Source organism: Psittacula echo (assembly GCF_963264785.1).
Source record: "Psittacula echo genome assembly, chromosome: 17".
Lineage (NCBI taxonomy): Eukaryota > Metazoa > Chordata > Aves > Psittaciformes > Psittacidae > Psittacula > Psittacula echo.
The window spans coordinates 8,192,255-8,205,164 of record NC_137753.1 but is presented as its reverse complement, the minus strand read 5'-3'; the positions used below and the strand labels follow the sequence as shown (position 1 = coordinate 8,205,164).

The following is a 12,910-nucleotide window of genomic DNA, read 5'->3' as shown; positions in this document are numbered from 1 at the left end:
CTCATCCCTCCATCACCCGAAGCCTCTCAGCCTCCGGAGAGCAGCCGGGCTCGCTGCGCCCATTACAGAGCAGCCACCTGAGACCCAACAGCGAGTGATGTTGGGGGGGGACGGGACATGCAAGGAATAAGTGGAAAGAGCAGGGAAATTGCCTTCAATGCACAAGAAATTCAACTGCTGCCACACCACAGCCGGCGGGATGCGAGGAAGGGAAAGTTCCCTGATCTGTTAATTTCCACCTCCTGGGAGCCCCGTTTTTGGGGATGGGGAGGTGGGGGGGCTCTTATTAAAACCTTTGTGGAGCAAACTGGGGCACAAGATGTTCATTTAGGTGCTCAGCCAGCTGCAAACCCCGGGGACAGTGGAAATTCGGGGACTGTTTCTCCCTGCTGCGTACCCTTCCGTTCCACCTATGGGGTTTGAGGCATGGCCAAATGGCTGGGGTGCCCCTGGGTGCTGCAATCCTCCTCTTCTCCTCCCCCCCCCCCCAAAATAAAGCTGTATGTCATGGGGGTCCCCAGGACACAGAACCCTTCCTGTATGGAGTGATCAGCAGGAGAGCTGGGACTCAGAGCCGCGGTACGGAGTAGCAGGGAAGGGTGATACCAGTGCCCTCCCATTGATGCTGGCTCAAGGTATAAGGGATGAGCACCCCCCTATCTCCTCACCCTGTCCCCCAGCACCCCTTCCCAAAGCAGGTGCCCTATTAAGGGGTCCTCTGTTAACCGCTGCCTCATTAACAGGTCCAACACCACCACCCTCAGGGGGATGCCCCATTAACGGGTCCAAAAGGAGCGCCCCATTAACAAGTGCCCCACCACCGGCTCCAAACCCAGTGCCCTATTAGCGGGTGCTCTACTACCAGCTCCAAACGGGGTCTCTGCCCCCCTCCCTACAGCCTCTATAGCCCCCATCACCCCCCGACCCTCTGGGGATGCAGACCCCACAGACCCCTCACGTTTATCGGGGTGCAGGTGAGCACCCCTTTACTTCAGCGGCCGAAGGGGGTGTCCCTGTGCCCGGGGGGGTGACACTCACCCAGCGCCACGTCGAGGAGGTCCCAGAGCAGCAGGCACAGGGGGCTCATCGTCTGCATGATGCCCGCGGGGGGGGCAGCCCCATGGGGCTCACCGGCGCCCCAGCCCCCTGCCCGGGGGGCAGGCGGGCATCGCGGCGGGGGCTCGGCCCGGCTCCGTGTGTGCGCGTCTCCCCCCGCGGCAGCTCCTCGGCCGCGCTGCCGCCCTTAAGCCGATTTATTGGAGCGGGAGCGGAGCTCGCTGCTGCCGCCCCCCCCCCTCCGGCTGAGCCCGCCCCGGCCCGGCCCCCGGGAGGTGCTGGTGAGGCGGGAGCGATGGAAGGGAGCGGGAGAGAGCGCGGTGTACGGGAGGATGCAGGGGGAGGGATGGAAGGGGGGGTGCAAAGGGGGAGAGGGTCGTAAAGCGGGGGGATACAAGGCGGAGAATGCGAAGGGGGGGGGAAGGAGAGGAGGATGCGGGGTGGGGGGATGAAGTGGAGGGGTCGCAAAAGGGGGAGGAAGCAAAGAAGGGGGGGAAAGCGAGGCGGAGGGATGGAAGTGGTGGAACCAAAGGGGGGTAATGCAAGGGGAGAAGATACAAATGGAGGGGTCTCGGGGGGTGGGGGTGGTCGTCCAAAGAGAGAAGGATGAAAGGAGGGGTTCGCAAAGTGGGGGTGTCAAAGGAGAAGGGGATGCGAGGGGGGATGAGGGGTGGAGAAAGGGATGCAGGGTCGGGGGAAGCGGCAGAACAGTGTCGGGGAGCTTAAAGCAGTGAATGGAGGGGGTGTGGGATGTACGGGGGTGCGAGGTGGAGAATGCGGTGCACGGCTGGGAAGGGGGTGCAGGAGGGGTTGTGCAGTGTATGTGGGGGGTGCGTGGTGTGTTGGGGGTGACAGGGTGGGGGGGGGGCACTGTATGGGGGCGTGGGGTGCAGGAGGATGTGAGCAGTTTAGGAGGGGGTGCAGGAAGGGGTGTGCGATGCAGGCAGGGGGGGAACCGTCCTGGCGGTGGGGGCATAGGAAGGATGCTGGATGCAGGCAGGAATGTGGGGTGAAGGAGAGGGAGGGATAAAGGCAGGGAGAGGGATACAGGAATGGGGACAGGATGCAGGCAGGGATGTGGTGTCCAGGATGGGAAGAGATGCAGGCAGGGTTGTGGGGTGCAGGCAGGGATGTGTGGTCCAGCATGGGGAGAGATGAGAGGTACAGGCACAAGTAGCCCTGGGGCAGCAGTTTCCACCTGACCCTTTTCCTTCAGCAATCCCCCTCTCCCTGCAGCCCCACAGCAGCATGATCCAGCCCTGGAGCCATTCAGACCACCAAACCAACACACTGGCCAGGGATGCGCATCCCTCCCTGGTCCTGCTGCACAGATGACCTTGTTTTCCTCCAATTCCCCACATCCAATTAGCTCCTGGACATAGGGGAAGATGTGACTATTATTTATAAAGGGCCCAGGTAGAGAGGGTGTGGGATGGCCTGGGGTTTACAAACAGCCACAGCAGAAGGGGTTAGGGAGCTGGAGGAAGCTTTTCCTCGAGGGCAGATGCCGCTTTCTATTCCTATTCCACCTTAGAAGCAGCACTTCCTAAAAACCACAGCTCTTTTCTTTGTTAATGAACTTTCTTGCAACTGCTTTTGATTTTCCCTTGTCCCATGTGGTCACTCCGTCTCCCCAACACCTTTTCTTACAGCCTTCAAGCCCAGCTTAACCCTACTGCTTCCCAAAATCACACAAAGGCCCCACATCTCCAGCTGCACAAAGCCAGCCCCATGCAAAATAATCCACCCCAAAGAAGCCAGAATCATCTTTTGAGGCTTAGATATGCCCGAAAGAAGCATCAGAGCAAAAGGTTTCCTGGGATGGGGATGGGGAACAGTCCCTGCGCTGTGATTCCAGCACAACCAGAGACACCAAACTGCTAAAACTGGTGGGTTAAGCTTATTTCTTGTATAACCACCCTGCAAGCAATCAGGTTGTGCAAAGATCAGTCCATCAAATATTAAATAAAACCAATTAGGTGCTGAATTTCCTTCGAGTGAGTTGGATTTTCTCTCCCTTCTCTCCCTGCCTTTTATCCGCTGGGAATAGCAGCAGCTCATTCTTGCATGGAGATGTCTGGAAATCAAATCTCACTTTATCTGAGCATGGATTTGATGGACCCCCTGAGAGACGGTGCCTTTTCTTTACTCTACTGGGAATACAATGGATAGGGGTAGGCAGAACATATCCCCACACATCCTAAAAGAGCTTCAGCTTAAACAGGTAGCCCCGAGGTAAAACAGAGTTCAGCCAAGCCAAGCGCGCTGCTGTTTTAGAGCCGGTCTGTGGGTTAACAGCCCGCGCATGACCCAAATGGTGCTGTCAGCTCCTGTAAGAGCCTCTGCTCCGAGATGTCTCCACTGAGATGTGGGTTTTATTCCCTGGGCTGAGCTGCAAACCCCGGCTCCATCGCTCATCCCCTTTTCCATTCCCATTCTAAGCAAGCTGGAATCATGCAATCATAGAACCCCAGACTGGTTTGGGTTGGAAGGGACCTTAAAGCTCATCCAGTTCCAACCCCTGCCATGGGCAGGGACACCTTCCACTGGAGCAGCTTGCTCCAAGCCCCTGTGTCCAACCTGGCCTTGAACACTGCCAGGGATGGGGCAGCCACAGCTTCTCTGGGCACCCTGGGCCAGCGCCTCAACACCCTCACAGGGAAGAGCTTCTGCCTAAGAGCTCATCTCAACCTACAGCACCAAACAGTTTCCAATTTCCTTTTGCACTTCTACATGTCAAAGTCTACTCAGACAAAAGGTTTCAGAACAGTGTTTTCCACCCTGGGATGCAGTAACCATGGGTAAGGTGCAAAAAGAGGTGAAGAAGTGGAAAACGGAAGTGAAAAAGGAAAGTGGAAAAGGGCTGTCCAAAGAAGGAGGAGGTTTAATAGTTTCACTCTGAGACACATCCTTGCAAGAATAAAAGGGCTGCGGGCATGGAAATAAAGGCAGAAACCTTCTTCAGGCATGGCTGCCCCATTCCTCGCAGTTCAAGGCCAGGTTGGACACAGGGGCTTGGAGCAAGCTGCTCCAGTGGAAGGGGTCCCTGCCTGTGGCAGGGGTTGGAGCTGGAGGAGCTTTAAGGTCCCTTCCACTCCTTGATTCTATGATTCTAACGTAAGAATAAATGGAAAACCAACCCCATCCCTTTTCAAGCTGCATTTCAGCCCCTCGCAGCTTCAGCTCTGCCTTTTCACTGCACAACCTTCCCTTGGAGCAAAAGCCTTGACCCGGTGGGAGAAGCATAAACTGAATATCCCAAAACATTTAGAGCAGGCCTTGTTTCCCCGCGGCAAAGTGTCTTTGGCAGCCTCCGGATTTAGTATTTGAGTGCAGGGGAACCCAGCGAGCATCGCCCGGGCCATCAGCTGAATCTCAGGACATTGAAGGAGACAGTAAGGGATGTAAATGGTTGGATAAGAATATTGCTGTTTGTATTGCGGTGTCTGCCTCAGTTGGGTTTCGCCTGGGTTTTAATTCCGTGTGAATACAGCGGCTGGTAAAAGCGACTCGCTTGACAGCCCCTGGGGTTTCCCTTCCCCGGAAAGGCTTGAAATGAGCTGAGCCGATGGGGAGTGATGCTCCTTTCCCAGCCAAACGCAGCCATCCACACCATGAGGGTGGTTATTCCGTATACATTTAATAAATAGGGTTTTTCCTGCAACCCCATCCCATTTGGATCCCTTCCTTTAGGCATTGTACCCTTACAATATCTCTATTCTGGGATGGAGCTGTCATTCCCCCGTCCTTCCCATCCTTGTGAGGGGATGGATCCAGCTGGAAAACTAGGTCCAAAATCTCATCCCTGACATTGGGAGCAGCTTAAATCCAGGGCAGGGTATTGCAGGCAAGTCTCCTTCATCTGTCCCCACTGACCCCGATTTGGTCCAAAAAAAGGCTCCAAAAGGCTAAATTTCTCAGCTCCTCTTTCCTGACCTTTCCAGAAGAAGCCCGTGTACTAATTATCCAAGTAATACCGTGGCGAGGATGCGATTCCTCATTAGCTTTTGAAAGATTCCCAGCTACATGACTGATAGGCATCTACAAGAAAATTAAGTCGGGCACAAGGGCTCTGTAATCAAGATTAATGAGGAAACAGGGAGAGAACAGCACAGAGCTCCCTTCCTGCCCTTAGAGAGGCGCTGAGTGCCTCCCAAAATGGGGTAAATCCCAAACTGGGGGGATGCTCCTCAGCAAAGCACGTTGGTGGAGAAAGTTCCCATTAAGCTTGCAATAACCTGATTTTTCCTTGTAGGTGGGAAAACTCTATGTAATGTATTCAGGATCTCAGCTAGTCCCTAAAACCCAGATCTTGCATCACCCCTGGTGCTGGAAAATGCTTACTGAGAGCTAAAATAAGAACTTGGGCGGTAAAGGATGAGAGCTGTCACCCCAAGAGCATCGTCATCCCTCAGCATCCCAGCTCCCACCTTAGCTGCATCCTGCAGTCACTACTGCAAAGCCATCATCATAGAATCCCAGACTGGTTTGGGTTGGAAGGGACCTTAAAGCTCCTCCAGCTCCAACCCCTGCCACGGGCGAGGACCCCTTCCACTGGAGCAGCTTGCTCCAAGCCCCTGTGTCCAACCTGGCCTTGAACACTGCCAGGGATGGGGCAGCCACAGCTTCTCTGGGCAAGGAGAGAGATTTCCCATTGCTTGGAGAGCAAAACCTCCTCCTGTCCACATTCCCATTATCAAAGCCATGGTGTGAAGGGGTACTTGGCTGCAGATCATTCCCATTATCTTTGGCCAATTACCCTATGGAAAAACATACACCACCATAGCACTCCCAAACCCCAGTTCATCCCTCTTTGCATCTCAAATGGCTTGAAATGGGGCAAATCAGATCAAGTCACAGATGCCTGACTTCAAATAATCCATTTTCTTCCTCACAAGCAGTTTTCCATCAAACACAAAACACCACAAGTGGAAAAGCAGAAAACCGTCATCATGGGATGACCCAACAGGTAACGCTTAACCCAAACCATTCGCACACACCACAGGAGCCCGAGGTCTGGCTTTTCCCACCCACAACATCCATTTTATAGCAATAAAACCCCATTGTACAAATGAACCCCATGTTTCTACGATGCAGCTTTTCTGGCATTCCTGACACCAGTTTTCCTTAGCAAAGCAGTTGAAGCCACAGTATTGTTTCCCACGTTCAAAAACCTCATTGCCTTTATGTTTAGTGTATCATTGAGTGCTGAATGCCCTCGACGGAGCCCGCTCTGGCCAGATCACATAAAGCATCTGAGCTCTGTAACACAGGAGGGAATTAAAGTGATTTCCCCAATGCTTTTCTCCTCCCTTGACAAGATGAGCAGTGGAAAACCAAGAGGAGCAAAACAGCATCCTCGTGTTAGCACGGGGCTTCTCATAGCGCACATGCCATAATTAATAAAGTATAATTAATGTGCTCCAACATCGATGCAGGAAGGCAGGAGCAAACCCCAGGGCCTCCAAACCCACTGCTTAACTGCAGATAAATGTGCTTTTATCTCCAAATCTCTAAAAATTAAAGCATTATTCAAGCTAGCCTCAGCTCCACCATGTGTTGACTAATTCCCAGGGCTGGTGTTTTGGGCCATAATAATTTGATTATTATTTATATTAATAATTATAAATCCATGGCAGTGGTTAAGACATTTTAAAAGTCCCTATTTCATTCATCTGGGCACCAAACTAGGACCCTATAGCAAAATATATGGGCACATGAGAAGGGAAAACACCCCTTCTATCTGAGCAAAATTCAGTCTCTCCCCAAGCCCGTGAGTCAGTATTAAGGCTGGATTTAGAACCACAGAATGGTTTGGGGTGGAACGGACCTTAAGATCATCCAGTTCCAACCTCTGCCACAGGCAGGGATACTTCACACTAGAGCAGCTTGCTCCAAGCCCCATCCAACCTGGCCTTGAACACTGTCAGAAATGGGGCAGCCACAACTTCCTTGGACAGGCTGTTCTAGTACCTCACCATTCTCATAGTGAAGGAGTTCTTCTTGTATCTAACCTGCACTTCCCCTGTTTCAGTCTGAACCCATCACCCCTTGTCCTATCGCTCCAGTCCCTGATGAAGAGTCCCTCTCCAGCTTCCTTGTAGCCCCCTTCAGACACTGGAAGCTGCTCTGAGGTCTCCACGCAGCTTCTCTTCTCCAGGCTGAACAGCCCCAGTGTTCTCAGCTTGGATTCCACCAAAACGAAGATGTGGAGGAGTGAATCCCCCTGCTTTCTCACACAGCACTGCAGTATTTGATGACTGAAAGTCGCGGGGGGGGGGGGGGGGGGGGTGCTGGGGTTTGAATGTCATGTTTTTAGAAAACCTGGGAGTATGTTAAAGGATTAATGTGGCCTTTCCCTCCCTCCCTCCCTGAAAATGGAAGGTTTCAGGTTTTTCAGCTGAAAAGAACATTTTGTTACAGAAATTGCTTCACTTTCTGCCTTAAGAAGCCCCAAATGGAAACAGTTCAGCTGCTCACATCGCCTTTGAGCCCAAACACTTCTCTCATTTCCCACCCAAACCCATGATTTTCCAGAAAACTTAATAATTCCTTTCCATCCTAGAATCACCTCCTCCAAGCCTGGCCCCAAATTTAGGTGCTGTAGTTGGGGGCTGCGCTTTGTACTCGATGCTCCTGCAGCTTCTCCAAGTTGGAAGGGGAAAAAAGTTCCTTTAACACCAACCACCATTGGATGTCTTTGGCTGCTTTTTCACAGGATGCTCATCCCAGAACCACTGTGCTTGCCCCAAAACAGCCCCAAGCAATGTCTCCCATTGCTAAGCGAATCCTCCTAGGAGCTATATAAATGTATAAGGGCACATGCTCAGATATAGATACACGTAAGACTTTGGAGAGGACATCTTCACAGCTGTATAAATAGGCTGATGACAGACACGGGGTGGATATAAATACGATTAAAAGTTGCAGGCAGCCTGTCCTCGGCACTTTTCCTATCTCCATCCCCACACATCTTCCAGTAGGAATGGAAAAATCCATTGTCCAGCCTTACCCAAACCCCACTTTTGCACTAAAATGATGTTGCAAATAGATGGGTGAAAAGGCCTCAAAAGCTGCTCGGGAGCAGCCTCATGGCTTAAGCTGATGGAGTTACTTCCATCCTCATCTTCACCAAACTGATTTCCACCAAACAATGCGAGAAACAGACAAAAATGCTCCTTTTTTCCCCGTTTTCCCAACATTCCCATGAAAACCTCACTGATGCTCAACCAAGGCTCCTCAGCCTTGAAAATAGGTTAAGGAAATAGTAAGCAGTGATTTTCAGGTCTTTCTGTGATGCTGGCCGCCCTGCTGAACACTTGTTTCAGCTCTTTCCTGCCATGGGATGGGCAGAAAAGGAGGAAATCACTATAAAAATGAGCAAATGGAGAAACTACAGCAGAGGGTGGCCATCGCCTGCCTCCTCCATCATCCCTCCATTTGAGATGAGGTGACATCGAACGTGCCATGGGGTGATACCCAAAACCCAGTTAGCTTTTTGGGCATCTTAACCCAGTGGTGGCCAATGGACTGGGCACTTCCCAGATGTCACTGTGTCCATCTCATTGCCTCCATCCCTCCTTCAGCCCTTGTAAATTGGGGGAAGCCTTCTCTCAGCATGGCTGTTTCCATTGCAGCAACCAAACCCAGAACAGAACCCTCTGTTCCATCAGTGCTTTGCAAGAAAATCACCCCAAAAGCTCAGAGTTCTGCAAGAGGAGCTGGCACGCAACCCTGCAGTGAACAACTGCCAGGGGTTTGCAATGGTTGCAATGCAACCTCCTTGAATAAATAATAGGGAGTTTTGGTATCCCCGACATAAAAAGGACATGGAGCTGTTGGAGCAAGGCCAGAGGAGGCCATGAGGATGATCAGGGACTGGAGCAGCTCCTGTATGGAGACAGGCTGAGAACGTTGGGGCTGTTCAGCCTGGAGAAGAGAAGCTCAGAGCAGCTTCCAGTGTCTGAAGGGGGCTACAAGGATGCTGGAGAGAGACACTTCATCAGGGACTGTAGCGATAGGACAAGGGGTGATGGGTTCAGACTGAAACAGCGGTTCAGCCCGGAGAAGAGAAGACTGAGGGGAGACCTCATAGCAGCCTTCCAGTATCTGAAGGGGGCCTATAGGGATGCTGGGGATGGACTCTTCATTAGGGACTGTAGTGGTAGGACAAGGGGTTCAGACTGAAACAGGGGAAGTTTAGATTGGATCTAAGGAAGAAATTCTTTACTGTAAGGGTGGTGAGGCACTGGAATGGGTTGCCCAGGGAGGTTGTGAATGCTCCATCCCTGGCAGTGTTCAAGGCCAGGTTGGACAGAGCCTTGGGTGCCCTGGTTTAGTGTGGGGTGTCCTTGCCCATGGCAGGGGGGTTGGAACTACATGATCTTAAGGTCCTTTCCAACCCTAACTATTCTATGATTCTAAGTTCAGGTTGGAGATAAGAAGAAATTCTTCACTATGAGAATGGTGAGGCATGGGAACGGGCTGTTCAAGGAAGTTGTGGCTGCCCCATCCCTGGCAGTGTTCAAGGCCAGGTTGCACACAGGGGCTTGGAGCAAGTTGCTCCAGTGGAAGGGGTCCCTGCCCGTGGCAGGGGTTGGAGCTGGAGGAGCTTTAAGGTCCCTTCCATAAAAACCAGTCTGGGATTCTATGAGTTTGAAACAGAGAATCTTTGCTTGAACAAATAAGGGAGGGTTTGCAAGAAAGCAGCTCCTCAGCAAAAAAATAATGGGGGCTTGCAAAGGAGCATCCTTCCATTGAACAATTCATGGGGGGTTTGCAAAGGAGTGGTGAACAAATAGTAGGGGATTTGAAACAGAGCTTCCCCTTAACAAACAAATAATGTGGAGGTTGCAATGGAGCATCCCTCCTTGAACAAATAACAGGGATATTTACAATGGAGCATCCCCCTGGTGAACAAAAAATGGGGTGCTCACCGTCAATATCCAACACCAGGAGTGAAGAGAGGGAGGGAATATCCCCCCCTGAGCTTGTTGCTGTCTTTAGTGACTGGAACAAATCTGAAGTGTTGCCCGAGACCGTGTTAAGCATTGAGGGAGACAAATGCCAGGCCTGGGAATAAAGATCGGCTGCTCCCGTTTATTTCCATGAGGCAATAATAACCTGCACCTTCGTTTTATGCAGTCGAATTTGTTATGGCTGATGAGCTGCAAAAAACCGTGGGGTTGGGAACGGGGGGTGGCAAAAATAAAGGCTATAAATAAATATGTAATTTTAACATGCATTACCATGTAATTGAGAAGGTAAAGGATGGAGCTGGTGCTGGGTCAGAGCTACCTACAGCATCTCATGGGGTTTTATGGCCGAGCTACTAGCCCTAGGGAATGGATCCTGTTCTAGCTTGATGGTGGCTTCAGCAAGGCATGGAAGAGCCCAGGCAAGAGCAGGGAAGGGGGTAAATGATATTCCCTTGTTGCAACAGGGTACAATGAATGATTACCAAGAAAGAAGAGCCAAAGAGTGAGCCTCAAAGCTTCTGCACTGATGAGGAAGGTGGATTTGGGATTTAAGTATAGATATCTATAATTCTGGGGCAAATTTATTCTTGGTATTCACTGAGGGCTCCAGGAGAGCAGCCTGTCCTTGGATGGGTATTAGGGGATTGATTGCTGATTGGGAAGAAGGGCTTCAAGTGCAGGCATGGGGATGTTGGGGATAAAATGGGACCAGTGCATGGATGCAGCATCCTTTGGGATGGAGGCAGCACAGGGAGGAGAGGTCCTCATCTTAATGGTCAGGGCCACTTTCCAGGGGAAATTCTCACTGCAAAACCAGAAAATCCCAGCTGCTGCTCCAGACAATGAGGAAAAACCCTCAAAGCATCTTCCCAGCCCCAAATCCAACTCATGCAACGTGTTTCCACCCTTCAACAACAGCAGACAATGACGGACAGACACACGGATAGAGGGACAACCACCTTTTAAAGGCAAAGGGCAGTCTCCACCAGCTCAAGGCTGCTGGATGTGGCCAGAAGCCATGGGGATTTTACTATACCTTGCTATAACACATATTGGGAACATCTTCCTGTTGCAGCTTTGCTCTCAGGCTGCACACGGGGGCTGTTTGCTTTGTAGCTGGAGTGAGCAGTGACTCAGGGAGAGCACAACCTCCCTCCCATCACGCTGCCCATCTTCCTATAATTTAGTTTTTCCAGTGTTTTATAGAGCTCTTTTCCCTTCAGGTAACAACAATGCCAGGGGCAGCAGAGCCCAGCCCTGCTGCCATCTCAGGCATGATTCTCTCTGTTATTCATTTACCAGTGCCTGTCATTACTGCTCGCTTGCAAAAGGCTGTCAGGTCTTTTTTGCATCTTGCTCTGCCGTGCCTGAGCTTGCTTGTGTTTCAGGGGGTTAATCTGGGGTTTATCCAACACAGGTTGGGGGCTTACGGGATGTTAATAGGTCAATATATATACTTTTGAATGGAAAAGTCACTTAATATGGGAGCTGTGCCTTGGGGAATAAGGTGTTATATACCTTATACCGCTCATACCCTGAGCAGTGCTTCCTCCCCAAACAAGGACCGAGGAGGGATGCTGATGGCAGCAGGAGCATTTCCAGCTCTGTCTACATCCCTTTTTGACCTCAGCTCCTCCACAGATGCCCTAAACCTTGGGAAAAGCCAAGGCTGGGAAGGCTGGAGCTCACCGGGACCCAGCCAAATGCAATGAGACAAGGTCCCCTCCAGCCCTCGCCTGTCTCCCTGGCACAGCAGAAGCAGGGGGGCTGCTGGCTCCTACCTCCCCTTTCCCTATTTCCCTGCCCGTACTAAGGCAAATACATCCCTGATAGATTTGCAGAGGGATTTCCAGGGCTTGTCTTGGGGCAATCCTGGCTGGCACCGGGGCGAGCGGCTTCTCAACACTTCTCATCACCCAGCTCCGCAAGAGCAAACAGCAGCCGACGTCTGTTTAAACAGAGATGCCGTCGGGTGCATCGCCTCCCTGTTTACACTCCTGCAATCGCAATCTCACCCAAGCCTCTCTCAGCTGTCATCTCATCTCACGTCTCATCCCTGCCTCCCCGATTCTCTTCGCATCCCACGTAGCGAGCTTTGCTTCCCTCTCGCAGCGCACCTCCGAGCAGCCACAAACTGAAGGGATTCCAATTGCCCAACCTGACCTTTGCCATGGGGAAAAGTGCATTTTCCCAGCAAATTCACTGCAATTCCTACGCACCTCTGCTCCAAGACACCCTCTGGATTGACACCATCAGGACAGACCCATACCAGCTGCATTACCCAGACCTTCCTCCTCCTCCTCACTCACTCGCAGCATCCCTATACGTACTCTGCTTTCATGCAGCTTTACCTCCCCAGCCCATAAATCTGCAGGCTTGAAGCAACAATAAATTTTTTACATATTGTCAGGGGAGCTCTTACGATGTCTCTATCACCTTGGGCACATAAGATGTTTTGTGGAGCGAGGAACATCCATCCATCTCAGAAGAGAGCGCGTGTTTTCTGCTCTAGATGCTGACTTTAAGCACTGCCCATCACCCAGCAAGAAACAGAGATAACAGGCAATGCACACAGACACGAACAGCTGAAATTTGGGCACTGGGGAAGTTTGCGGCCAAGTTTCCCATTTATTTCCTCACATTTGAGGCTCATTCCCAAAGGTGTAAATGGGATTTGCTTGTTTGCATGCTTTTCCCCCCCGCAGCAGTAATACACTTGCTTTCTGCCTTGGAAAAAGGTGAATTATGCAAGCTCTTCCAGCAGCTGGGTTAACAAGCTCTGCTGCAAGCAGGAGAGCAAAAAAGCCTTGGGTCTGACCTGAATGGAAGACATTTAGGTTGATTCCTCAACATCCAGGTAAGTAAAACAAGCCCAT

At 51.5% G+C, this 12,910-nt stretch overlaps 1 protein-coding gene across 1 annotated transcript in view; it reads right to left on the bottom strand.

Moving 5' to 3' along the window:
• Positions 1 to 1,096, bottom strand: part of IGSF21 (immunoglobin superfamily member 21) — a gene marked incomplete at both ends in the record, with an annotated part of 39,573 nt that extends 38,477 nt beyond the window's left edge. The window contains one exon of the mRNA XM_080631190.1: positions 1,039 to 1,096. Coding sequence (XP_080487316.1) covers positions 1,039 to 1,096 — 58 coding nt within the window. The remainder of the gene's footprint in view (positions 1 to 1,038) is intronic.
• Positions 1,097 to 12,910: the final 11,814 nt, after the last annotated feature.